The sequence below is a fragment of the Calypte anna genome, chromosome 13 (assembly GCF_003957555.1).
Source record: "Calypte anna isolate BGI_N300 chromosome 13, bCalAnn1_v1.p, whole genome shotgun sequence".
NCBI lineage: Eukaryota > Metazoa > Chordata > Aves > Apodiformes > Trochilidae > Calypte > Calypte anna.
In genome coordinates, this window is record NC_044259.1 from 15,411,035 (window position 1) to 15,438,666 (window position 27,632).

The 27,632-nt window shown below is 47.3% G+C and overlaps 2 protein-coding genes across 7 annotated transcripts in view; one reads left to right on the plus strand and one right to left on the minus strand.

Annotated features, from left to right (window-relative positions):
- Positions 1-269: 269 nt before the first annotated feature.
- On the plus strand, positions 270-8,607 carry SKP1 (S-phase kinase associated protein 1). 3 transcript variants are annotated; one of them, XM_030458869.1, is made up of 6 exons: positions 270-364; positions 3,240-3,336; positions 4,956-5,029; positions 6,129-6,272; positions 6,926-7,066; positions 7,342-8,607. In XM_030458869.1, exons 2-6 carry the CDS (start codon positions 3,240-3,242, stop codon positions 7,375-7,377), a joined length of 492 nt encoding a protein of 163 aa, XP_030314729.1. In that variant the 5' UTR covers positions 270-364; the 3' UTR covers positions 7,378-8,607. The 3 variants fall into 3 exon arrangements, with proteins under 3 accessions (XP_030314729.1, XP_030314728.1, XP_030314727.1); XM_030458868.1 differs by lacking the exon at positions 270-364 and adding an exon at positions 447-570; XM_030458867.1 differs by lacking the exon at positions 270-364 and adding an exon at positions 869-965.
- A 4,033-nt stretch (positions 8,608-12,640) lies between these two features.
- Positions 12,641-27,632, minus strand: part of TCF7 (transcription factor 7) — a 64,221-nt gene continuing 49,229 nt past the window's right edge. Inside the window, exons 5-11 of one of the 4 annotated variants that reach the window (XM_030458871.1) lie at positions 25,887-25,977; positions 22,433-22,519; positions 20,587-20,697; positions 19,974-20,136; positions 19,636-19,743; positions 17,801-17,849; positions 12,641-13,157 (exon numbers count right to left, since the gene is read on the minus strand). In XM_030458871.1, the coding sequence (XP_030314731.1) occupies positions 12,991-13,157; positions 17,801-17,849; positions 19,636-19,743; positions 19,974-20,136; positions 20,587-20,697; positions 22,433-22,519; positions 25,887-25,977 (776 nt within the window). In that variant the 3' untranslated portion in view covers positions 12,641-12,990. Of the gene's footprint in view, positions 13,295-17,800; positions 17,850-19,635; positions 19,744-19,973; positions 20,137-20,586; positions 20,698-22,432; positions 22,520-25,886; positions 25,978-27,632 lie in introns of all 4 variants that reach the window. The other 3 variants (XM_030458872.1, XM_030458873.1, XM_030458874.1) reach the window with 3 other exon arrangements.

The following is a 27,632-nucleotide window of genomic DNA, read 5'->3' on the forward strand; positions in this document are numbered from 1 at the left end:
TCCCTGACAGGGTGGCGACAACCCCCGGGGCTTGGGCTGTCTCTCCGTGAAACCTGGTGGGAAAACACCCAACGCGGGCTTTTTGTGACCACCCGGGGTTACCGGGTTACCGTTTCTAAGCACAGACGGTGACAGCCGGGCCCGTCTGTGGCTCCATCAGGGCTTTGGGCCGGACCGGGACCCCCGCGGCCGCCCCTGCAGCCCCCCTGAGGGGAGCGGCGACCGTTGGCCCGCGCGCGCCGCCCCCGCCCATTCCGCTCCTCCTGAGGTGGCCGCCCCGCCGCCTGAAAGACCCGACGGCCTCCGGTGCTTTCCGCCGCCCCGTTTCGGCCTCGCTTTCCCCCTGCCCACCCCGTGAAGGGAGGTGAGGATCGCTCATTTTGGGTTTTTTCACCCTCCGCCGTTTGGTTTTGCTCAGGCGTTCGCGGCCGGCAGCCCGGCAGTTGCGAGGCAGCGGGAGGCGGGTCCTCCTCCCCCTCCCCCCGCCATATAAAGCCGCCGCCGCAGTTGGGCCCCAGCGCTGCCGCCGCCAGGTTCCGTCGGTACCGACCCGGTCGCCGCCGCTTCACGGTGAGGCCTGAACGCTCGGGGGAGTCTTCTCGGAGCGGGGGGAGGTGCTGGAGGCGGCGGTAGGAGCCGAGCCGGGTTGGCTCCTGGGGGAGGTGGGGTCGGCCTGGCGCGGGAGGAGGGCGGCTGTGGCGGCGGAGCTCCCCGGTGGGGTCTGGGAGGGTCCCTGAGGTGCGAGGCCTTTCTGGGCATCCCGGGGCTTAACGCGCTGTGGGTTCTGTGATGGGGAAGGGGCTATGCGAGGTCTGGTAAATAAAGCAGCGGCCCCGCCCCCCCCCCCCACCTCCTCCGGGCCTCACGGCACCCCCACAGCTGGGCCCCCGCCTCCCCGGGCACCCCCGGTGTCCCTGGGTAGCGACGGGAGCTCTGGAGCGGCAGCGCAGGTGGAGGGGCTGAGGGTGAGGTGCAGGGAAATGACTGCAGCGGTGACACGGGGAGGTGGCGGGCAAAGAGGGGGCATCCCCCCGGGAAGGCTCTGGGGGGAGGCTCGGAGGTGCTCGGTCGCGCTGTGTTATGTGTCTGAGCTCGGCGTTTCAGCCCGAGCCATGCAAATCACTCTTGTAATTCAGGTTTGCCTTTTGAGTGGCTCCCAACCTGTTTTGTAGCAACGGAGCTGTGCTAAACACACCTTTTGGGACTGGTCTGCTTAGTCACCTGGTTGTGTTGTTATCCGAGCTCTGTTTTCAGAGCCCTATGCAGCTGCTAAAGATGGCTTTTTTTTTTTATTTTTTTTCTTTTTTTCCTTCCAGGAGCCTGATAAAAGTAACAAAATTCGTTTGCAATCCTATTGTCAGTGATTAGGCAGTAGATTAAGTTCATCTTACCTGCTTCAGCCTCTGCAACAAGAACCTGCAGGTGTTGATCAAAGTGGGTTTGGGTAAAAGAAGGGTCTGGATGCAAATGTTCCCTGCAGGGATGTGTTCAGGAAGCATCCCTGGCTCCCTTGTGCAGCATTATGTAATGCTAGACACAAGCAGGGGAAGGCTGATGATGAAGCAGGGTTTGTTCTTGGATGTTCTCAGGCAGTCACTGCAAAAACAAGATGCATTAAATCTCAAATGTGCCTCTAGATGTTGGGGGTTTTTTTGGTTTGTTTTTTTTTTTTTCAGAGCATCGTTCAACCTGCCAGCTCAGAAGTGGGTTTTAATCCACACCCACCAAAATAAAATTCATCTATATTCATAACTTTGGAAGAATTGTGACTGTGACCCTGCAGGACACACATCTTAATTAGAAGTATTGCTGTCATATAGAGTTACATTGCTGTGTAAACATTAACTAACTACTCACTCTGCCAAATGGAAATTAAAGCAATGAGGATTCCAGGCTGGTGTGAGCTGCTTAATAAGGTGCCCTGTGCCCTGGCTGGTCTCCACGGAGACAGGGCTGTCAGGCTCAGCCCTCCTGAGGAGCTCCAGGAGACATTTGGAAAAGGACAATGTGAAGTTGGCTGAGAGTGGTCCAGCTAATGCAATTTTGGTGGTTCAAGTGCTGCTGTAAGGAGCCAGCATGCCTAGCTCTGAGGCTTAAGGGGGGGGAAATGTTTTAAAATGAATTGAAATTAATTTGAAACTCTTCCTAAAGCTTCTCTTCCCAGTGCTTGGTTACAAATAGATGCTTCAGAGGTATTTAAGTAGGTAACTTGAGGGGAAAAAATGAAGCTGTTGCAATGGTCTGCTGTGAGAAAGTATTTTGAGTGGTAAATGGACTTATAATAACAAATTCTTCTAGTTCCTTGGGAAGTGAGATATAAAAGGTGTGTGGTGTGTTTGTCATGGCCTTCAAGTCAGTTGGTTCATGTGCAGTGATGCCCAAACACCCTCTGTGTACACACTTCAGGCTGGAGTTGTAACCTACTCACTGCTGTATCAGGTTACTCCCAGGTTTGAGCTGCTAACCAGGAGGAGGACACATTATTAGCAAATGGGATTATTTTTCTGCTAGTTCCATCTCTGAGGCCTGTGGCTCCTATTGCAGGTTTTATCAGTTTGAAATAGTTTGAACTGTGTAATTATCTTATTATTTCCTAATAATAACACAGTGCTGGTCTAACTTCCTACTTCCTAAGGTAGTATTGGGTGCTGCAAGCCTGCCTTGCAGTGGTGTATTGCTTTTGAATTTCTTCAGAAAACCACAACACTTTTCTGCAGGAAAACCTTTGATGCAAAATCTACTGACTGGGGCAGGGGAGGCTGGAGCAGACTCTGTCTAGAGGGTTCCTTCCAACCTGGGTTTTGTGATTCTGTTCCAGAGATTATAATTTGTCAGCTGCTTTTGAGATGTGGCTTAATTTGAGTAGTCAAACTGAGGAGCAGAGAGCTGTATTTGAAGACAAGTAGTGTTTTGGAAGTGGTGTTGGTAGTTAATTCAAAAGAAAGGTACCTCTGGTACACTGTGAAAAATATAAGCACTAATAAATGCTATTTTATGCTTTTGAAGAAAGAAAAAGAAGTTCTTACCTGTTTTTACCAATCCTTGTTTCTTAAGCATGAGGATTAATGAATTTAGGGCTGCTGATTGAAGCAGTGAATCTGAAAATCCAAAGTGGCTCTGGGCTCTCTGCTGTTGGGAAGAAAGAACACAAATAGTTTAGGGTAATGTTGGTCTTTGGGTCAGCTAAACTGGTAATATTTGCTGAATATTGTGTGGAAATAACTGCCCCTCTCTTGTAGATGCCTTCGATTAAACTGCAGAGTTCAGATGGAGAAATCTTTGAAGTGGATGTTGAAATTGCCAAGCAGTCTGTGACCATCAAGACCATGCTGGAAGGTAAGAGTGTGAAGTTGTGAGGGGCAGAGGGACAGCCATGCATTCAAGGCACAAAGGAAGAGGAATTGTGACCAAAGGAGATGAACTGGTACTGTGCTGAAAAAGAGTTCCCAGGCCTGTGAAGCACCTTGGTGCTTTCTGTCAGCAGCTGGAACAGTTGCTGGTGGAGATGAACTTTTGGGTGGCTGTGCTCTGACTAAAAGCTAAAAAGTTCAGACCTCTTGTTTGGAGCACTGACAAGGAGGTTAGCAAATCAAAAGCACCCCCCTGCCTTGCCTACAGCCTGTACAGTTCTGTGGCCAGAACATCTAATCATATTAAAAACTTTTATTTAATGATATAAACCAATCTTGTGATGTAAATAGCTTTTAAATGAGGTGGGAGTTTGTAAACTGAGGCAGTGATGGAAGAGCTGAAGTGAAACCTATATTGTAAACTTATGGCTGCAGTTAAATTATTTGGGATAAATCCTGGTGATCTGCTGCTGACACAAATTTGAAACAAAAGAACTCGTGGTGGGGGAGGGGAAATCTGCCAGATGGCCAGGATAGAGAGAGCAGGCTGTGTCTAATCCCTCCAGTGCAAATCCTCATTGTTTACTGGTGGTTTTCTCCAGTTTTTGGGTGCATTCATGAATTGGAAAAAAGAAAGGCTTTCTGTGGGTGTAGTTAAAATGCTATTGTGTAGAAATCTTTGGTTGTGACACCTGATGCATAATAATTGAAAAAAAGGTTGAAATACTCCAACCATTGAACACTTGTGTTAATAAGCTGCTGGTGAACATGACACACAGCATGACCTGGAGACAGTGATAGTTGGAATACATTAGGGAGCACAATTCTTCTCAGTTTCCTCATTCAGGAACTGTGTCACTGAGGGTGTTTAATGCCACACAGGTGTTGGGGAGAGGGAGGTTACACATAGTTAAGGCACCACATAGGAGCCTCTTACTAATCTGGTGAGAAGCAGGCTCCTGGTACAGGTGAAACCTGTTTGCAGTACAGCTGGGTCAGCCTCAGGTGATAAACTCTGTGTGTGTGGGGTGCTGCTGGTGGAAGCTGGAAGGCAGGGTCATGTCCAGCAGCAGGAGACCACTGATAAAGTAACATTTTCTGATAAGAGATGAAGCTGCTGTTTGGGAGGTGGCTGGGGGCAAAGTGAGCAGAGCTGACTAAATGTCAGGTGCTGCTTCAGTTATTTCCTCATACCAGCAGTTCTGGACTGGTGATGTCTTACTCTGCTGCCATGTTCAAAATAAGCATTTGAGGTTTCCATTAACTGGTGACACACATAGTATCCTTTAATGTCAATATTTTAGCTTCTGAATCAATGAAGTTGTTCCAGACCAAAAGTAGTACTAATTAATATCCCACTAATGAGAACAGCAGTTGGCTTGCCTCAATACAGAACTGCAAAACACTCTCTACTTAGCACAGTAGATCTGAAGTTGGTGTAACCTAATTAGATAATAAAACTTTCCAAAAGCTTCTATCTCCACCAATTAGAGGTCCTTTGCTACCAAGTGGTGTTAAAATAGTGGAGAAATGGTGAAGCAGCCCAGTTCAGAGAAGAGTAAATGATTTTGCTTGCCAATTGCTTTGTCATCTTTCAATTTTTAGATTTGGGAATGGATGATGAAGGTGATGATGACCCAGTCCCTCTTCCAAATGTTAATGCAGCTATCTTAAAAAAGGTAAGGTGCTGGAAGGGGCAGTGTTGAATGGCAGTAATGAGCTGTGGAGTTCATGTTGGAGTTGGATATTAGAAGCTATTAAAAATACTTCTCATGTGCTGGCTACAAGCTTAACCAATCTGAAGTGCATGAGCAGAGGCACGTAGGGTATCTGAGACCTGGGGTGAGGCTGGCAGGCAGATCAAGGCCAGGCAGACTTCCTGGGGTGCTGAAGCAGTGGACATCTGTGCACATGAGTATTTTCTGGTATTAAAGCACTGATTTTAATTGGATTCTGTGAACAGAGGTCATGAGATCCAAATGTTAGGATTAAGGAACAAGCAGTGGTGAGAGTAACTGGCAGTTACTCAGGAGATACTGTGCACATTTGGTGGTACTAAATTAAATAACTGATTGTTGTTGGGTCAAGTGAACAAAGCAAAAACGTGTGATACTGTCTGTGATGCTTTTTGCTCTGAAGTCTTGTGCTAAAATAAACACTGGATTGTTTGGGGGTAAATACAGGGCTAGGAATTATTTCCTAGTGGACAAACACAGAAGTAACTTCAAACCTGGGAAGTCTCTTGGGCTGGAAAACACAGCAGGATTTTACTTGCAGTAGCTTCCTACTCCTTTAATTGGGTGATCAGATGGTGCTGTTGAAAAAAAAAGTTGGGAACATGAAACTTGCCAGGTGAACTTTGTACTGAGGCAAACACGTCCTGCTGGTAGCTATTACAACTTGACACTCTTTCCCTGTATATTCTGCTTAATAAGAATTATGTTTCTGCAAACAGATTGAACAGTGCAAAATGAGGGTTAGGTTTCCTTTGTGTGCTCTTAGGTGTGTTAGCACAGGGTTGAATAACTTTATAACACCAGCAGCTGGCTTTTAAGATTGTGAGTAATTAGCTGCTGTCTCAGATAGGATTCTTGAAGGCTGCTGCAGTTCAGGAATGGGGATTAGTTGTTCTGAAATGAAAATGTTGGCTAGAGGAGCATGTTCATCCAGGATTTGAATATTAATCCAGAGAAAATGTACAGTTCTAAGCTGAAGTTATGGTTGGGGCCTAATGGGAGAATCCCCTGGATAACACTTGAATATCAAAACCATAATTAGGTGATTCAGTGGTGCACCCATCACAAGGATGATCCACCTCCTCCTGAGGATGATGAGAACAAAGAAAAAAGAACAGATGACATCCCCGTGTGGGATCAGGAGTTTCTGAAAGTAGACCAAGGAACACTTTTTGAACTTATCCTGGTAAGTCTGATCAAGAAGTGTAAGGGCCTGTGAAGCCTTTGTGTACTTGACAAAGTTTGTGTGCTTCTTGAGGAGCTTCTTCATAGGGGGATGTGGGGTGGACAAGTAATTCTGGCAACCTCCACAGGCTGAAATAGTTGAGGATGTTGGATGCCTGATAACCTCCTGCTGGGCATTCATCTGTACTTGCTCATTTATGAATTAATGGGCTTTTCTGAATATGGGGCCCTGTCTGTATTGGGGCTTTTCTGTCTTAGTTGGGGGCTTCTTCCTAGAGATGGAGTTCTGGAGATGAGCATCCAAAGGAAATTCCAGCTTTGGCTTTGGAAACGTGGTCCTGTGAGCCAGCATGGCTTCTCTTAGCCAGCTGACAGCATTTCAGCACTGAGTATCTCAAATGCTTGCAGGCTTCTGAAAGCTCTTTGGAAAAGGAGGAGCCAAGGGGTGTCTTTCAGGGTACAAACTACTTTCCTTCCTGTTTGACAAGCAAGTTTTGTGTTACTTCAAGGTTCTAGCTGGAAATGTCTGGAAGTGGAGATGATGTATTTGCAGTTACAGTATTCTACAATTCCAGTGTAAGCATAACTTTGGGAGGGCATCTGCAGCGGCAAAACATTGATACAGAGTTTTTCAATTTCGAAACTTTTCTACAGGCTGCAAATTACTTGGACATCAAAGGTTTGCTTGATGTCACATGCAAGACAGTTGCAAACATGATCAAGGGGAAAACTCCAGAAGAAATTCGCAAAACATTCAATATTAAGAATGACTTCACTGAGGAGGAAGAAGCACAGGTACTTGATCTGTGTAGTTATAATTTAGCTGGTTTTATGCTTAATTCTTGTGTGGTGCTTCAGAATTCAGTGTGTGATGCAACTGATAAGTTAGCAGTAAATGTAAACTAATGCACCAGCTCCTTATAACTGGGTTGCTACAGGTGGAAAACTTTGTTTTCTAACTACAACTCCTGCATGAAAAATTACATTTGCTTCCAACTTTGTCCCGCAGAATTCATAGCAAGCTTCTGGAAGTTTCAGGGCAACATTAATAGTGAAAAATGTTCTTTCAGGTACGTAAAGAGAACCAGTGGTGTGAAGAGAAATGAAGTATCGTGCCTGACACTCGAACACTGTAAGGATTGTTCCAAATACTAGTTGCACTGCTCTGTTCATAATTGTTAATATTAGACAAATGCAGCAGCAAATGAAGTTGTGTTAGCAGGATACTGTTCCCTTTGCATGTGTAGTGGTTTTTTGAGTACAAATTTAAATCTTTTGAGTTTTTAGTGTAATTGGATGTCTTTTTACTTTTACTCTGCAATGAATAAAACTGAACTAAGTGTGGATTCTTTATGGGAAGTAGCACTTAAAGTTATCACTCTCATTTCACTTCTGAACTGTTTTGAGTCCAGTTACAGTGCTAAGGATTGACTCCATTGTAAATAAACCCACCCTCTGAGTTCAAGAAGAACAGAACACTTGTATTTACAGGGTACTGATAGCTTCAGCAAGAAAGACTCAAATGTGTCTTGGGGAACTGGGTGAAGTAAAACAAATTTCTTTCAAAATATTGTAGGGGAAATTAGTGCTAATTAAAGCTATATAACTTTCAAGATGGTTCTTGTCCTGCATTAAAAAAAAACAACAAACAACCATTTTTGACCACTTTCTTGTCCTGTTAGTCTTTCCTTATAGACTAGTGAAAGATGTCATCTAGAGCTAAGATCTGACAGTTCAAGTCAGATATTTCAACCATGTCTTGAAGACCTGCCTCTAGCTGGTAGCAAGAGTGTTTTGCTTTATGCACAGGCTGGGTGTGTTTTTATCCATGCTACTGCTCAGAGTGGAATCCAGATTTGACCAAAAATGACCGACATTACCAAAGTTAATATTTTTGACCTGTGCATGCCATTAGTGGCTTGTTTTTAGGCAATTTTAATCAACCCTTGTGCTGTAGCTCTTTAAAACATGGTTTCATGTGTCCACAGGAGATCTCATGCCTCTGTATATGATACTTCAGCTTGTAGAGACTTAATTATTGCATACAAAACTAATGCAATTTCAAGCTTAACTTTGGACAAAGCCACTTGCAACTAGTTAAAAAGTAACTGGTTTTCTGATTTTTATTTTAATTTGTTTTTGTTTTGTTTTGTTACAGTTCCCTTATAGGGAGTAGGGGATGGTGGTGTGGTAGATCTTTGAGGTGTGCTCTTAGCTTGTATTGCATTCCATTCTCTGTATAAACCTTAGAGTAGAATGAACCTTAATAAACATACTTATCTCACTTTAAATATCAGTGTTTCAATTCTGAATTAATAAAGGGCTTTTAAACTTTTGTTTGCAAATGGTTCTAGTTATTTGAAACTAGATCTTGCTGTCACTTAGTACTCAGTGTACCATCAGTAGCCCTGAGCCAGTGAGGTAATTGAAATAAAACAGATTAAGGATTTTGTGAAATGATTAATTAGTTGGGCATGGTGGGTAACCAAGTCAGGAGTTAACTAGCAAGGTAGATTTATTTTTTTATGGTTTACCAGCTTTTAGGTTATCTGTGCTGCCATCATGACTGGAAGCACAGACAGAGCATTCATGCCTAGCTCTAAAGCAGGATTCAGAGCCATGCTTTGCGTGCAGCTGCTGCTCACATCTGTTTGTTCCTGAGGCTGCTGGGCACGTTGTGCTATTGCAGACACCTCACTTTAAAAGTGCTGCTGGAGAAAACCTGATGGCAATTCTTTGTGTGCCTGGATCTGTAGTTGAATATTCATCCTCTCCTGGATTGTGACAGTGAATCAGTGTGTGAAGTTAACGTTCCAGAATGCACTAATTCACCCTTGCTAACAAGAAGCCTGTGCTGTAGTTGTGTTCAGTGGAAGGAGCCTCTGAATTCCTTCAGGTGTTTGTCACTGGACTGGGAGCTGGGTGTGAGCAGCCCCAGCCTCACACCTTGCCTCATGCTGCTGTACCAGGAGGAGGAGACACAGGCACTGCTTTGTCTCCCTCATTACCTTGTTTTTTCTTTGCCATACTTGGGTAAAACACAGCTGTGCCCCTATGGGCAGACCTGCTAATTAATAATTGCAGCTTGTCTAAAACAACCCTTGGTGGAGCTGCTGCTGGAGCTCCAGGGTCCTGTCAGGGTGGTGGTGATGCTGGTCAGTGGTTCAAGTGCTTCAGTGTGGGAGCAAGGGAGGCAAAGCAGCAGGAGTGACTGTAAATGTGATTTTTTTTTTTTTCCCCCCTCAGTCTTGGTTTACTCTTTCAGTCTTACCCACTGAAGAGCAATGGAAATTATTCTAAAACTATTTATACAGTGCTGAAGAAAGGGGAAAAAAAAAAAGGCAGAAATCCTTGGATCCTTAGAAATAGTTATTTGACAGTCTGATAGGATTATAACTTCCAGTGGCCTATTCTGAATAGCCAGTCTGGCAGTTACTTTATTTATAAAGCTATAAACATATTTTGAACATAAAAGCCAAAAAATACAAACTCAAGGAAGTAAAAAATTACAACAAGTGATGGATAGTCATTGGACAAATGAAAGTACAGCTGCAAAATATTTATCCCTGCTACATACATACAGTGGTTTTACTTGGCTTAATGAAGTGGCACTTCCATGACTTCTACATTCAAACTGATTTCAGGAATTCAAATCTGCTATTTTCAGGAAGAGTTGAAATTGCTGTAAAAGAACTAAAAAACAAAAAAAAAATTCTTGTTGCAATAAAAACTTAAGGGCAACGTTTTCCTTCTATTAAAAAAGTATTGACACAAAATAGTAACACTTCATACAGCATTTCTAAAGACACTTTTTCTTTTTTTTTTTGGTATTAATAAAAGTAACTTTGTTTTGGCATTAGTTAATCAGCTGTGGGGGATGTAACGTGCACTGTTGTGTCTTGGGAATGGGGAGATAAAAGTCTATCTTGTGTGTTTTGGGGGGAAAAACAAAAAGCAGTTGATATTTTCTCTGTTCCACCACTCTAAACTGGTCAGTTCACAGTGTAAACTGCCTGTGAGGTTGTACAGGGTGCGTGTCTGGAGTTGATACTGTGATAGCTGGAAGCAGAGGGTGAGGTCTGGCTCTGAACCTGTGTGTGTTGAACACCACTGGTGGAACTGCTCCAGCTCCCTGGCTGTGGAGACTCCTGGGTTGTAATCCCATGTGGGAGCTCCTGGAGAGGGGCAGGAGGCTTCCTAAGGAGATTTGCAGAACTTGGATGGACTAAAGGTGAGAGGAGGCTGGGATACAGATGGGCCCTGAACCATGGCAGTACCACAGAGGGGACAAAGTGGCCTTGGAATCAAGTGGGTGACAGTCCTGATGAGTTCTGAAATGAGGGAGTGCTCTGTGGGTGCTGGCACTGCCTGATCTTTAGCTGGGATTTATGGTTCAGTGCTGCTCAGGACTTTCCCCTAGTATTATTTAGACACATCTGCTTTTCTAGTTACCTTTGCTGTGAAGTTCCCTGTTTCATCCAGCCCTAAAACATGGGTCAGGTGTTAGGTTGTCACCTGTGGCATTTACAGCAGCTGACACTTCTCCAGCACCTCCCATCAGAGGGTCTCAGCATGACAAATCTGAGACAAAGCTCTTATTTGTAAGCAATTTTTGTTTTAATTAAGTAATAAGAAGAGACTGTGTCAGAGCAGGGAAGAGTCTGCTGAGTTCCTCTGCTCAGCACCAGAGAACACTGTTGTCTCTTCTTGATAAAATAATTTAAAATTGCATTTTGCATTTTAATTGCATCCTGCAATTAATTTAAGATTGCATTTTGGTCTAGTGCTGTACCATTAACCCTCTGAGTGCAGCAAGTACATGGCTAAGTGTACAGCTGGCAGTCAGTTCAGGTAATGCTCCTTCTCTAAAGATTAAAATGATTTTTTCAGACTTTAAAATGCTTTTTTTCAGACTTCAGGTTTGTGCACACAGCTTGCTTTCAGTGCTTCTGAAGTTACATTTATACAGGAGAGGAATAAAGCAGTTAAGTTTGGGTCTTCTAAACTAAAACTGGAATTAAAAAACCTACACTACTATAAGCAAAAGTACCTAAATAAAGGGAATAAACCCAAAGCTGCTCTACAGACTAATTTTTTTTTTTTAATTTTCAATCTCAGAGGCATAAACTTGCTTAAAAAGTTTAGTCCCATGTAAAAAATTAGGGTTTGTGTTTTTGCATTAAGAAAAAAAATATAAAAATATTTTGTACATTTTAAAGGTCATCTTAAATTTCTTGCAGTTCTATAATAACATTACTACATAACTTGTATTCAGTACTCTAAAGCCTATTCTGTAAAGTAGAAAAAATAGACACCCCCCTCCCCTCTCCCTCTGTGTGGTGTTAGTTTTTCTCTTCAGCAGTGTAGGATCTGTTTGAAGCAGAAAAAAATCTGTGCTGAACTAGGTTGTGGTCTCTGTGAGAAGTCTGAGACCTGAAGTAAATCAAGAACTTGGATTAATTTGGGATTTACATCATGTCAGGGAGATCACAACCTGTCCAGAGTGGTTGCTAGTTTATCAAGTTCAAAATATAAATAAAAATACCAGGAACTGGTAAATGCTTTGAAGCTGGAGAGAATACAAAACCATTTGGCATCATCATGGATGTGGAGGGAAGATCTTTTAGATTCCATTCTTTTAGAATAAGTTTTTTTAACAAGTTAGACACCAAATGATGAACAAAAGGGTTCTGATCTGGCTGAGGGTACATACCCAGGGGTGATGCCTGAAGCACAGAGCAGGTTTGTGTCCTGCTGCTGCCAGCCTGCTGCTGGCAAAGCTGGGACAGCCTGGGATCAGTCTCCTGGGGAGATTTCTGCCCATGGACAATTTCTAACAGCAAGGGAAATCCTACACTGAGGAATTGACCTTTCAGCATCCAGTCCAAGCTCCTTTCACTGTCCAGTGAGTGCTCCCTTCTCCTCTGCCATGCTGTACACTGGGAATGGCTCCTGTCTGCACAGAGTCCTGTTACCTGTAAACAACAGCTTCCTGTTCTCAAACAAGTTGGAAAAAAATCACCTCAGTTTAAATATTTCATTTCTCTTTTACCCAGTTAGATAAGAAAGCTAAAGCTGCTATATTTAATTCTCACACAATAAGGGCTTTTTCTTTTTTTTTTTTAAAAAAACAAGGTTCCTATTCCAGCTTTTCCAGCTCCATGGTGTAATGGCTACGTGGGATCTGCAGGTGAATGACTACGCTTTAAAAGCAGCTGGGAGGGCAGGGAGGGGAAGGCAGTGTTGGGTTGGTAGCACCTACCATCTACTGCAGCAAGCTGGGGAGTTCATCTCTGCTGTCTGCCAGACTTGAAGAGAATGTAGTAAAAAACCAGAAACAAACCCCCAAAAAAACCAAACTAAAAAAAGCAGCACAGGGCAGGGACAAAAGGCTCGTTTACTCATCAGCACTTTAAGTTTTGGCAATTTTTTTTTTTTTTCAACTTTTTGTTCTGTTTTGAAATCGTTTTTCTATCTTTAACCCTCACCCTCCCTTTTTAAAAAAAAAACCCAAACAAACCCCAAAAAAATCAACCCCAAATGAGTTTTCCAGCATCTTTATGCCATCCTGTTGCCTAACTTTGCACGTTTTACAGCGAGATGGGGAATTTTGGGCAGGGCTTTTGGTCCTGTTCACCGGGCAGCGAAACCACTTGGGAGAGAGACAGAGAGAGAGCCAAGTGCCCAGTGTCCCGGCCACCGTGGTGGTGAAGCTGGGACTATGTCCCCGAGGAGGCCAGGCTGTACGCTGGGGACTCTGTGGGCGCAGGAGAGGAGCGGGTGGTCAGTCTGGAGGAGGAGCAGGTGGCGGTTTGGAGGTGAGCGGAGACGGGGAAGGGGTCGGGCGGTTCTCTGTGTGCGGAGTCAGCGGGGGCTGCGAGCTTGTCTGAAGGAAAAGCAGAGGAGATGCATTGGAGTGCGTCCAGAGGAGAGGGAGGGGAGTCTATAGCACTTCCATCGGAAGAAACTGGGCTGGCACAGCGTCCTTCTCCTTGTAAGTACCGAATGCACTTCTTTTTCCTCCTAAGAACAGTGGAGAGAGTTACCTGTGAATAAAGGCTGAGCATCACCGTCACACAGCGCTCGGCAAAAACTCAGGGCTGCGCAGCCCAGGTCACCGCCACCCTCGGCCGGACGATGCCTTCAACCCGGCCGGGGTTCGGTCTCCATTGTGGGGGGGGGGGGGTCTGTGATGGGACCGGGGCTGAGGTGAGCGAAGGGCCCGAGGTGAGCGAAGGAAGGGCCCGAGGTGGCTGCAGCTCCACGGCGCGGCCGCCAGGAGGCGCCAAAACAGCGGCCGTAGCGGGGCGCGTCCCGCGGCTGCTCCGTGGCCCCACAGAGGGACCGGGATCGGGACCGGGACTGGAACCTAGAACCGGGACCGGGCACCAGGGCTGGAAACCGGGATTGTAAACCCGGTCTCCTTGCCACTGATGAATTGAAAAGGAAAAGCTTCACCCCCAAAATGAGAGAGGAGGGGGTGTCATAAAAGCAAGAATAAAAATCATAGTAATAAGCCCTAAAAAAAAAAAAAAAAAAAGGAAAATTTAAAGTAATAATAAAAATTAAAGCACTGACAATAAAACCAATAATAAAACTAATGCTAAAATGCAAATAAAAGAAGCCATTTCTCACCAGCCCAGCACTAACGCTGCCCTCCAGGCTTCTCCACTCCAGGGGAATGAGTGGGGCAAATGCATTGAGTTCCAGGATAAAATGTGTGTGTTGTACAGGACAGGATGGCCAGCATGTCACAGCTTGGGGCCACCACACAGGGCAGGGCAGATGACATGGCCAGGGTCAGGACACTGCCCTCTGTGCCACTTCTGGCTTCTCTCCTCAAGCAATGCAAGTTAGCCCCAAAATGGTAAGGTCACAAAAAAAAGTCTTGTGGCCCATTTCCTAGCACTTTCCTTTAACTTGTGCATTAGATACAATCTACTTGGCTTTTCTTTCTGCAGCAAAAACCTCAGCAGCCACCTCTCCATCTCAAAATACCTCGCATTAATTCCTGACTTAGGGACATCCTGCTTTGGTTCTTTGTCCTGAGCCTTTTGAGTCTTCCTTCAAGATGACTTCTTGGGTATTCAGAAGGTAGAGCACATTTAAACTGCTAAGCTAAGGAAAAAACAACTCTGACACTTCAGCCCATGGCTTTCCTGGGCAGGAAATGTTTGCTGTGCTCTCTCTCATAGGAAGCAGAGGTACAGGCACAAAATGCAATGTGGGAAGACATCAGAGAGAGAGACCAGGCAGGAGAAGGACCTGAATGGGTTTGCAGCTGGGAAAGACTCAGCTCCACACTCCCTTTCTGTGGAGAGTGTCAGACAGCAGCCATTGGCCCGGAAGATTTACTCACAAAAAGGGTTTTCTACCCAAAAGTACCTCACGGGTGGCAACACTCCTCCCCTACCCTGCATTTCTACTGTGAAGCTCACTGAGACCAAGGTCCAGGAGACAGCAGCCTCTGGGGACCAGGGACCCCTAGAAAAGGTACTCAGGTTCCCCACTACATGGATCTTGTATTGTTCTTGCTCTCACTGGATTTTGGCATGGTTCCTCCCTATCCCTTGGCAATTCTGCTGTTTTGTATTGAAAATGGAAATATTTACCCTGAGTTTCAGTTGTCATCTCCAACACCCAGATGAGTTTAACCACTCCTGGCTTTCCAGAGTCACTCCCTCACCCTGTCTCATCTTTACATACTCTGTGTTGAGCTGGTTTTCCTTCTCTCCATGGGCTGGATCCCTCACCTCACCTGCTGTGGGTCCTCCCTCCAGCATCTCAATATATTTAAAAAAACAAACAAAACCAGAGAGCACTCAAGATGTCACATGTCACCTCAACAGTAGTGAGGGAACAAGTCCTCTGCTGGAGATGGTATTAATGACTTTGCAGCTAGAACAGCTAAAAAAGAGCATTTTCCTCCTACCTGCTCCCTGCCTTGGCTGGCTCATTTGAGGGAAACATCAAATGGAGAACTCACTAATGCGGGCACACACCTTTCTTTGATCTTACTAATGAAAACTAAACAGTGTTAGAATATGTATTAACTAGCCCAGTATTAAACATGACTTTGCACTGGATGTGAACAAGAGCAGTGCTATTACAGCTGTCAGTGTCAGCGTTAAGCCGGGCTGACCCAATTACTGCGATACCAAACCCGACAGCCCTGCTGAATGGAGTGTTGAGCTGGGAGGTTGTGTTACAGGGCCTGTAATTTCCCTGAGCAGAAGCTGTGTTTCCCACGGAGTAGCTGCAGGATGTGGAGCTGCAATGAGCTGCTGGTGAGGAGAGCAACCCAGCCATTGCTTCACTGATTTTATTTAAAGTAACGGGGGAAAGGGGAGGAAAGCAGATCTGATCCTGCAGATTGCTGGTAATTAACTGGTTTGTGGGCTAGGGTTGATGTGGCTGCTACACAGCTGAAGGGATTTATCCCTCCCCTTTAGGAACTCCAGCACCCTGGAGCAGTTTGCTCAGGGTGAGGAGGGGGAGAGCTCAGGAGCAGGAACACCTAGTTTGAACCAGTTAACCTCTGCAAATCCTCAGGTGGAAGTTACAGGTGACCAGGGCATGTAGAAGCAGAACCCTGGAGCTGCTCTATGAGATGTGGGATGGCTGCACCTACCCAAGGTTTGAGGCAAAGGGTGGAAAATCAAAGCATGCTGAGGTCTTGAAGCACTCCAGCAGCCTGGGTTAATGGGGAAGCAGTGCAGAGGAGAAGCTGAATTAAGAAAGCTCAAACAAAGGCAGAGGGAAGTGGCAGGAACTGCCTAACAACCTGGAGTCATGCTCTGTGCTGCCGTGGCATTGCTGTGGGAGTGATGGGCCCACAAAAGTTCCTCTCTGGACTATTATTGAGAAATTAAGAGGTGCTCTGTCCAGTTTCTTCATCAGTTAAAAACTGACAGCACCCAGCAATGTTTACTGCCTGAGGCAAAGGAGACTCTGTCTTGCTGTCTGAAGTTCCCCCAGCCTGCCCATGGTGGGTGCTGCAAAACTTCAAGACCAAGAAGATCTGGATCTTGAATTAAATGGTCAGCCCCAGTATAAATAGGGAAAACAAACCCATTAATAACTTTCTGCTGGCCCTATTTATACAATAGGAAATCCTTAACGGGGGAGAAAAGCCCCATATCAGGGTCACAGAGGTCTCCACCCTGGAAACAAGCTTTTAACACCAGGGAAGTCCCACCAGCTGAGGAGCACATACAGCATCACCCCAACATTTCCCCAGGGGAGGGCTAAGAAACCCAGAGTGCAGCTCCTGAGGATGCCCAGAGAAAATCCCATCCCGCCTGCCCGGAGCAGCCCCCGCAGGCACTGGGAGGGCTCCAGGAGGACCCAGGGAGCCAAACCCCTCACCCCAGCAGTGAGGAGAGGCTGATACAAACCTGCACGGGCCGCACCAGTCCGTTTGTTGGTTGAGGCCAAAGCGAGCTCTGCATTTCTTAGGAGAGGCAGGATCTGAAGACAGAAGCATGCGTGGCGGAGAATGGGCAAGGCAGAGGCACAAAGAGGAGGAGGAGCAGGAGGAAGAAAAGAGGCAACATCATTTTAGCCACTTGAACACATGACTAACAGACTAAAATCCAATTTTTTGGGGGGTGTTGTTTTTCTGCAGAAGACCAGTGCTGGCACCACCTCTCCTGGAAAAAAACTGATTGTTAGGCAATAATCAGTGATCACTGCTGGCAGCTGGAGAAGGAGGAGGTTTGGGAAACAGTCTCAGCTCTGGCAAATATAGGCAATCATGGGCAAATTCACAGCTCTTCAAACTGGTGAAGTTTGAAAAAGCTGCCAAATCCCAGAGGCACTCCTTGCCTCCTGTATCTGCATCCTTACCTGCTCCCAGCCCTCCCAGTAGCAACTAAACAGGGCTGCCAGTGAGCTCAGACTGCACATGGAAAAGAAGAGGAGGAAACTTTGCAGAAGCAGGCTGAAAGCAGAGTTAGCACCAGGGAGACCCAGGCCCAGGTTATTCTACTCTGCCCCCCATTATTCCCCTTCCAATTTTAAAGGCAAAGCTCTTCTCTGTGGCCTTTCCTAAAGTGTTGAAATTCTACTGTGTAATTAAGGGACTCATTAGCAGCTGGGATGGTTTTTAGTCTGACTTTGCTTGAACTCCATGTTACTCTGAAACTAAAGCTAAATTTAGGGTCATGCCGTGGGTGATCTTCAATCCTGTCACTGCTTTTAGTCCCACACAGAATACTGATGTATTGGAGAGGAGTTTTCTTTCATGAATGGTATCTATAGGGTTGATGAGGACAATTACCATAAACATTTTGAACAGATTAAGGTTAGGGATATGACATTATGCACTGGCCAAAAATGTTTCAGTTTTCACATACTCCCCAGGGTTTACTTCACCCATGTCTCTGAAAAACTCACTAATATTGATTTATCACTTCTTAAAATATATAAATACATATTTTAGTTAAGCTCAGAAGAATAAAAGAAAACATGACAACTGCTTTGGATTATCAACCAGCAGAAACAACCAGCTGAGGTGCACACATTTACCTGAGTTGGAATCTTGCTGCTTTTCCCGTGTTCGTCTCTTCTTTTTCCCCTAGGAAGCCAAAGCAAAAGCTGTTAGCCCAGGAGAGCAGGAGTGCTGGGAAGGGTTTTGGGAGCTAGACCTGATTTAACTAATATATTTACGTAGATTTATGGAGTTAAACAAGTTTTGCCTCCTGCAACAGTGGCAGAATGATCAACAGTGGCTCTTCCTGGCCTATTCCTATTCCTCCTCTCTCTCTCTCTCTACCTTTTTAAAAAGCTTGTGGCTTGCTTTAGCACCTTCCCCATTCCCAACACCTGCTTTCATGTGGTGGCTTATACCTGCTTGCCCCATAGTAAGTTACCAAGAGGAACATCCCTTATTTCAAATGGGAAAGTCTGAGGAAATCCCCAGAAATTTATTTATAATTAAAATTTACCTATTCCACTGCTTTCACAGCTTCGGACCCGTGTCTCGTTCTTCTGTTTCCATCCCTCACTAACAAGAAAACCCAATTTTATGCCCAAACTGAGTCAAAACCCAACTCCCCTCATCTCCTAATGAGCTTATTAATGATGCCACAGTGGTGCAGGAGCAAATCTAACTTGCATGGAGCAGGCAGCTCACAGGGTGCCTCTGCCCATTGACTTTTTATATGACTTCTTGTGGTTTGAGTGAAGATGGGAAGCTCCAAGCTGTGGTAAGCTTTTTTTTCAGTGTGGGAACAACTGTATTTCCTGCCCAATATCTGCATCACGTGCTGCAGAAGTGACCTACATTCCTCCTCTTCCTTGCTCAATCCTCTTCCACAATCTGTAAGAAACCAGCCCTTGCCAAGATAATCGATGCTGTAGGATTGAGATTTCCACAGAGGAGGAAGGTGGTGCCTTGCTCTCCAGATGCTGATATCCTCCAGATGTGTGCCCACTGATGCTGTCACCCTCAGCAGATGGACCTTTGTGTCCTCTAAGGATCTAAAGAAATGGATCCTCTAAAGGCATCTGTGGAGGGTGAAAGCATCCAGCACTGATCCTGCAGAGCTACATGTGGATGCTGAGCTCCTGGTGCTTGCAAGGAGTCAGAGATGCTGCAGGGAAATGAGGGCTGGGGACTTCCCATAACCTCTCCTTCATCTCTGCCCTCTCATTTTTTTGGGGGTGGTTTTGGTCTGTTTAAGGGCATTTGGCCTTTATGGATGGAGGACTTAGGTTGGGGTGGGCTGGATGGGTGCTTGCTCTGTGGCTCCCAGAGGAAAGAAAGTGGCTGCAAAAGAAATGATGGAGCTTTAGATCAGAGGGCAGAGCCCTCGAGTGGATGGACTGAATGTATGCTTTGCTTCAGGTCTCTAATCAGTTTGTTAGGCATGTAAGACGAAAACAGGTGAAAAATCCACTAGAAAGACCCAGAGCATGTCCTGTGCTTCTGCAGCACTGCTACTCCCATGGAACCTCCTTTAACATGGTGCTGCTGAAGTGATTTATACAGCTAAGGAGAAATGAATTATAATCTTTTAAAGAAGAACCTTTAAATGTGCCAGGGAATAGCCCAAAGGCTTCCCAAGTACTGACCCTACCACCAGAAACTGTGGTACTTTCCTTTCTACTTATTACTTGGAAAAAAAGACAGCAAACTACCCTGGTAGCTGGGGAGCTATGAGATCTGTGCTACAGACAGACAATGAACCAAGAGATGTTCAAAATGCTCCTGAAATGTCAATTTTTATAGCTACCATGCCATCAGGTACAACACTGCTAGGGACAGGAGGGCTGTTTGGCAACCACCAGTTGTCAGCCACCCCCAGGGTCATTCCTGGCCATGCCATGGGGAGGGGGTCTGAGCTGTGGCAGCCACTCACGTAGTTGTCCCTGGCAGACCAGCCTGGGTAGAGCTGCATGTGGAGCTGCCGTTCCTTCCGAGCCAGTTCATAGTACTTGGCCTGCTCCTCCCTGGACAGTGCGTGCCACTGCAAGGACAAAAGCAAAAGTGAGATGTGGCCCCAACCTCCCCTCCAGCTTCAGCCCTCCCAGCCCATCCCACTGCAGCTGCCCCACTCTGGGGCACATCAGACTCGATGAGTTTAAGGGGTAAGAACACCCATTTTTGGGAGCAGGACTCTGTTACATGCCCCAGAGCAGGTGTAAGGGATGGGGATACTGCTCTGGGATGATGGTGCTGAGCTCCACGTGCTCTTACCCTCCTCCCCAGGATCTGGTTGATGGCAGCACTCTCCTTCAGGGTGCATTCGGCAATGACTTTGGCCCTCATTTCTTTCATATACAACATGAAAGCATTCAGGGGCTTCTTGATTGTGGGCTTCTTGGCTTCCTTCTCTCTCTTTGGTTCTGGTTGAGGTTTCCTTGGAGGAACCAAAAGAGGAGCTGTCAGAGCCACCCACCAAGCTGGCACCGAGCTCAGCAGAAGACTCAACAGCAAACCCACCCGATGGCACGAGCAGGTGAGGTGGGAAGTTGAGATCTGTGCCCATCCTCCTCCCATGCAACCACGGGGGTATGATTCTGGCTTGAATGGCTTCAAGGTGTGCCAAGAGAGGTTAAGATTGGATACGCATTTTTTTTTTTTTTACTGAAAGAGTTTTCAAGCATTGGAACAGGCTGCAGAGGGAAGTCACGATCCCTGGAAGCATTCAAAAACCAGACATGGCATTTCAGGACTTGGTTTAGTTGGCACGGTGGTGTTGGGTTCACAGTCGGACTTGATCTTAAAGGACTTTTCCAACCTTACTGATTCTAATTAAATGAAAGGGGCATTAAGGTGCTAATGGTGGGAAGGAGCATTTCCAACTTACATGTTACGGTCATAGTGCTCCATCTCTTGCTTGCCGGAGTGGGGCACGATGGCAGGGTGTGGGATGCCAGTGGTGTGCATGCCAGAGCCCAGCATCAACGGGTGAGTGAACCTGCAACAGAGAGGGGATGAGCCATGCCGGGGACACTGGGGAGGTGGGGAGGTGGGATGGCACTCCCAGGATGGCACTCCCAGGTGGCAGAGGCAGACGGTAAGCGAAGGACACGGAAAGCAGATGGGTGCGTGGTGCCGAGCAGCCACCCCTGGGTTGTCCCCAGCACTGGGCACCTGGGTGGAAAAGGTCTGGGTGCCACTGTGAGGAAACCATCCTGCAGTGGGAGCCACACTGAGGGTGCTTCCAACCACGGGCAGCAGGTCTCTGTTGCTGCAGTATCTTATGAGCACTGCAGAAAGGAACAACAAACTCAACCCAGGGCTTGGGTGGCAAAGATCAGGACCACCCCGTGCCTTTCTTTTAACAGAAACAGCATAAGTCTGAACATGAACCAAACTGCAACTCTAGGAGGTGCATCTTGCCCAAGCAATGCTCTCCACCAACACAAGACTGAGATCACGAAAGGTCTTGCTAGCTTTCAGGCTTCATTAGCTCTCTCTCAAGCTTTAGAGGGTAAAGCCAGCACAGGCAGCTTTGCCAAGCTTCTTGCCACTTTATGACTGCAGCTTGAGATGGCAGAATTGCCCATGGGAGATGAACTGTTCATTAGATATGCTGGCACGAAAAGAAAAGCTGTTTAATTTAATCTACCAGCACAGTCTGATCCTTATCGGACCAGGTGTACTCGCTCGGCTGCAGCAGTGCTGCAAAATCCACCCCAAAAATCCTGCAAGCTGGAGGTGCTGTGCTGGGCTTGGGGAGACTTTGAGACTTTTGGGCCTCTGTAGGGAACCTTTAGCTCCTCTCTTGCCTTTGCCTTCGAGGCTGGGCAAAGTGATGCCTCAGAGAGTAGGGAGGGCTGGCAGTGCTGCCTTGCCCCTGCTGCAGGGCTGATGTGGAGCAAGGGCTGCATGGACTGAGGGCTGCAAGGATCAGGGGTTGCATGGATTGAAGCTTTCACATGGCTAGGGGCTTGCTGGGGAAAGGATTTGCACGGTTTTCCTGTGGGAAAGCTCCACTCTTGGCTCTTCAGGACAACACAAAGCAAAAGCAAAAGCTGGTGAGTGAGCACAGCCTCCATTCCTCACTGGAGCCATGGTGGCTTTGCCCACCAGCGTGCCTGGAGGGGCTGGCTCTGAGATTTCCATCCACAGGGGATGTATTTTCCCCATCAAGACATCACTGGGGCCTGGGGATATTTTGCCAACCCCTTCCCAGCCCACAGCTGTGCCAGGCCCCTGGACAGGATGGTGGAGGCAGAAGCTGTGCTTACATCTTGGAGGGATGAGCTGTACTGATGGGAGGTCAGCAAATCACTGCCCACTGCCTGTCCTGCATCTGAGGTTGAGACCAAACAAAAGGGATCAGTTTCTGCAAAGCAAAACCCAGTGGTGGTGGCAGTAAGGATAAATTCAGGATTGGGGTTCGTGACAATGAGCAAACTCCTGAGTAATGGATTTCAGCCTCTCTTCCCAAAGCAGAGCTGAAGGCAAGGGTTTCTGGCTTTGTTTTGACTTTTGGTGATTAAAACCCAATCGCTGCACATCTTCCCAGCCTGCTCGATATTCCTGAGTGCCCTTGGGACCAAGCACTGCCTAAAACCTCCTTCCCTTCCCGTGGCTGCCTCAGGGGGAAGGTGCATGGTCTTGGTCTGCTGCAAGCTCCTACCACACACACTGCAAGCGGCGAGACCAGCTGAGCTGCTGCCCTGTCTCACACAGCTCATACTCACCTGGAGAAAGAAGCCCCAGTGGAAAGTGCTGACGAATACGGCTGTCTAAATCCACATGACGGGAGCGGATAGACAGACTGGCTCTGCCTGGGATCGGGAAGAAAGAGGCTATAAAGTATCCACAGCTACGTGGTGTTTGCTAAAGATACCCTCTGCTAAGGGGACTCAGGGCGCCGAGGCCCCAGGAGCTCTGCTTGGGGGATGCTCGGGGTGTCCCCTGGGCTCAAGGGGCAACTGGACTTTATTTTGGGGGAAGCCGGGCCTCCCTGCAAAGGTTGGATCCAACTCTGACCCCCCACCTCTGTCACCAGTGTTGAGACAGCTGCAGTTCTGAGTTGTGTGCTAAAACATTACCCTGTGTGCTAAAACACTGAGATGTTACTGTTGCACAGAAGTTGTCTAAAAGAGCCTTTTTGTTGGACTAAAAAAGCCTGGTTGGAGTCTCCCTGTGCAGTGCACAAGAGACTCAGCAGCTCGGAGATGCACTGGGAGGATGACCAAGCACAAGGACCTGGTGCTTGAAGAAAAAGCATCAACTCTGCCCCTGTAAAAGCTTCAGAAATGCTCTGGTTTCCCCAGCACGTTCCTAAAAAGATGCCCATTGTTTTAAAACAACACAGAAGTTCAGTCCTACATTTCTTTTCAAAGTCATTTCATACTGGAAACTGGCCCTATACCAGACCTGGAGCTGGAAATTGTTTTCTGAGATGGTTAAAATAACTCTGCAGGAAGTTCCTTGTTGTTCCTAGCAAGGGAAAACCCCCAGCTTCTATAAGGAGGTATCTCAGAAATACCTTGTCTAATTCTGCAAACCTGCCAAAAGATGCTCCCAGACTAAAACTGCATGGAAACCAAGATGCCCAAGGAGGATATGACAGGGTGCTTAAATCCCTGCAGATGCTCCTGTTCCTCCAGCCAGACTGCACACACAGAGCTGTGCCTAAGAAAAGTACCAACTATTTTCATCACTAATAAGCCAAAAAAAAAAAAAAAAAAAAAACGCCCATTATTATTCAGGGAAGGACTGAGCTCCTGGATGCCCGGGATTTTTCAGGGCAGTTTTTGCCCTGAGGAAGAATAAAGACATTCAGACCCTGGAGCTGAGGAGGAAGGAGGTTTCTGTTTCTGCTGCTGTGTCTCGGCTTGACCGAAATCGGTAGGATCTGTCTGCAGGAAAGGCAGGGGAGGCGGCGGGGCTCTGTTTACACCCTGCCAGGCAGAAGCCCTCTCCCACCCCTTAGATGTCGGCGGGTATAAACACACCAACAAACAGCCAAGTGCTCCCCAAACAACCTTTGAAGTTGAAGGCGGCTGCCCCAGGGCCGAGAAAACACTCGGAGCTAATCCAGAAGTGACGGGCGCTACAGCAGAGGCTGAGGGGCTGGGATAGAAAAGGAGCTGAGCAGTCGTGGGTTCATCCGAAGTGATTCCGAGGTGTGAACTAACCCAACTGCAAAACGGATCTCGGATGGTGGGGAATACAGTCTGACAGCTCTGTATCACCTGGTGATGGGAGAGTGGCTTAGCAAAAAGTCATGGGATGGTCATGGAGGGGCTGCTGCTCGGGTTGGGGAGTGGGTGAGTGACATGGTTTGCAGGCTCCTGGCTGGTTCCTGCCAGGCTCCCGCTGGCAAAAACTCACTCGACTTGGCCTCTGAGAGGCTTTTATCCAACTGTCATCCCAGCTAATTACAGAGAGAATGATGGCAGCTCCTCCTCCAAGGGCTCGGTGAGAACAAAGCCCTTTTCTGCCCAGCTTCTGCTGCTTCCCAGCCTGGTGGTACCAGTGTGAGCAGCCTTGTCACAAGCCTCCCTGTCACAAGCATCCTTCTCACAAGCATCCCTGGCACAAGCATCTCTGTCATGCAGCCCCTGCTGCCTGCTGCCTCCTACACGGGGGTCAACGCTGCCCCAAACCTGCTGGACTTCATTGCATCTGCACCCACTCATACCAGGAATGCTTCTTTTTTTTTTTTTTTGGCTTTTTCCCTAAATTCTGGGCAGGCAAAAGGATGAGGGAAGGCTGTATTACAGACATGGGCACTTCGAGGCGCTGCCCTCTGCTCCTTAGGGCCGTTTGTTGCTTTGCTGTCTCTGCTCTGTTAGTCACTGATGAACGTGTCTGACGAGGTTGCTTGAGGATGCCAAACGCTGCTGATGCTGGAGCAGCTCTTGGCAATGCCACAACTCCCTCCACCAACAACCGAGCAACAAAACCTTCTGCAAAACCAGACTTCTTCATCCCCTGCATGCTCAGGGCTGCCCTTAACAGTATCCCACCCTGAGAGTGGACCTTGGCAAACAGGCTCCTTCCTTGACCCCAACTATTTTTCATGCTACAGCACAGTCACCCCACTACTTGTTTTTCCTGAGGATGAATCACGTCCTATGAGGAGTTAAATCATCACCCAAGAGTAGCAGATTTAGCACAGAAGGCAAAATGTAATCTCTTTGAAGCAGAACTGTGTATCAAAGGCCTCAGCCTCTGTTTCATTGTGGTTTAAATATCTGGAACATGAAATTCATAAACAAAACAAAAAGCTAACATTTTTACTTTGTGTTTTAAAACGCTTCACCTCTCCCATTTTACAAGATGTTCTTGTATCTGGAGAGCTCTGCTGGGCTTTTCCAGCTTCCCCAGAGCCTCCACAAGGCCCCTACGTCACCGACCAGGATTAAAAATTAATCCAAAGAGTGACGATGCCTGCACAGCCCTGCCCACCAGACCTCCTGCTGCTTGCCACCACAGTGACAAAAGCCAGCAGCACTGCCTGGGGAGCATGCACTGCTGCACTTTTAACTCATGTCCCTGGGGCAGGGTTCCCAACAGGCTCCACTTTGTGGGATGCTCCTGAATCGTGCAGGGGGGACATTTTGGGAATGCTCCAGCTGATAATCCCTCCTCCTCTGTCCCACCTGGGCCAGCAGGTGCCACCAAGCCAGGGCACCAGGGTGCCTCACTTGGGCAGGTCTCTGCCATGATGGATTTTTTTCCCTACATGTCAGACCCTGAGAAGCACCATGGAGCTTCCCATCAGATAGCACCACACCAGCAGCATGCTCAGGGAAAGCACTGCTTGTGCTGAAAACCCCAGCAAGGAAGAAAATTACCTCCTACTCAAAAAAAGAGGCTTTTCTTGTGAGGAGAGGTGGGTAGGAAACTCTCCCTGGGTTTCCTAATCCACACAGGCAGCCAGATGTAAGGCAGAGGATGGGTTTGAATCAGGCAGGTTGCAACGCCACTCCAGGGACACCCCAGCCAGGACAAAGCCTTCAGCCTCTCCACAGACCTGCTCCCCATCTCTAAAACAGGGCTCAGTCCTCCTCCCCATCACAGAGCAAGCAGAAGGGGTGAAGCTGGGGTGAAAGCACCATGGTGGTTACAGAGTATGGTGTGTGCAATCAACTGCCCCCCTTAGGGAGTGGCTGTCAGCCTGGGGATCTCCACACTCACCATCCCATCGACGGTGTGATCTGTCCAACTCCACCAGGAGGCAGGGGATAGAAACCAGGGATGTCTGAGGTCTGAGAAGGACGGTGCACTCCTGGGAAAGGAGGAGAAGATGAGTTAGATCCATCACTCTGCTCCTCAGCTCACCCAGACTCTCCAGCTGCTCCATCTAAGGGGACTGTGGGCAGCAGGGAAGGAATATTGGTGACACAGCTGCCTGCAAGAGGCAGGATATTATAGCTGCTCTTTTTATCACTCTGGTTCTCTCTGTGGGGATGTGGTGGGTTGTCCACATTGCTGCAGAATCACACAAATAGATGCAAGAGGGTGGGGAAGGCAGCTTGCTCCTGCATAAGCATCATCCCTACTCAGTACCACCCCAAGGCCAAGCAGCAATTTGCTCTGGGTAGGATTTGATATGACTCTGGACATCTCTATGTCCTTCCCAGGGAGCCTGTTCAGGTGCCAACAGTTACTACTTCCCATCAGTCATCCTAGGCTCCCCATAAGTGGCCAGAGGGATGCTCCAGCAGGCATCATTTCTAGCTCCATTTTCAACCACTTGAGTTCAAAGCAATTGTTCCATGGACTCTGAGGGTGCCAAGAACAGTGGAGGTGGGTATGGTGCCAGCTGGGAATTCACCCTTCACATGGGGAATCCCTGCCTGATCTTCAAAGCTGCTGGCATGGGTGGCATGGCCAGGGGAGGAGACAGCCACAGCAGCATCTCTCAGCTTCCATCTGGGCTTAAAAACAGCCAGTGGAGCCCGGGGCTGTGGGTGGGACTCAAGACAACCCCAGTGCTGCTGGCAAAACCAGCCTAAGGCTGACCCCTGGATTGGAAGCTGGGAGTGGAACTGGGGCTGAAGCCTGTCAGAGCATCCTGGGATGCTGACACTAATAAGCCTCAGACAAAGATTGGGTACAAACTGTCCAGCAGCTGCCCTGGGCAATTACTGCATGGAATAAACTGGTGATTAGCTGCAAGCACTTTGACAACTCAGAAGTCATGATTATTCTCTTCTCTTTATTAATGATAAATTATTAAGAATGCCACAGACAAACTCCAAGCATCTTGGTAGGACTCAGCTAAAAGTCATGCAGCTGAACTGAAGGGAATACATAACTGAGTGTGAGGTTTACCTGTGGCTGTGCTCAAGTGGGATGCAACAGCCCCCTAAAGGTCAAACAAAAGCAGCACCTGTGTCAGGCAGCTGCCAGGATTCCCTGAGATTTGGACCTCCAACAATCCAAGTTGCATAAGCCAGAACACAAGTTATTCTTGCTGGCCCAGTGGTTGGGCCACCAGCCACTGACTCAGAGGATTTTGTACTTCCTTGTCTGTGTGTCCTTGGGCTACTGTGAAACACTTTAAAGGGATGCTGTGAGAATGAGCACAACGGCGACTCTCAAGCACTTACATGAAGTGATAATGGGAGATGTTTCAGTGATGAAAACAGAGATGGGACCCATCCAGACAGAATGAATGGGAAGGAAACCCTCTCTCCAGCAGTTTAGGGATGAGGGATGCAAAGCAGAGCACAGCTGCACCATGGAGGCAGTTCCCAGCTGAGGATGATGGTCTGACCTTCTCCATAAATAGGATCTGGGGGGTCTCCAGGATGGACAAGCTGCCCCTGTCACTGATTTAAATGTCTTAAAAGGCTTAATGGGGAAAGGGGAGACTGGGAAGTGCCTGCCCTGAGGGTGTGCAGCTTTCCAGAATCATTGAGAGAATTACAGAATTAC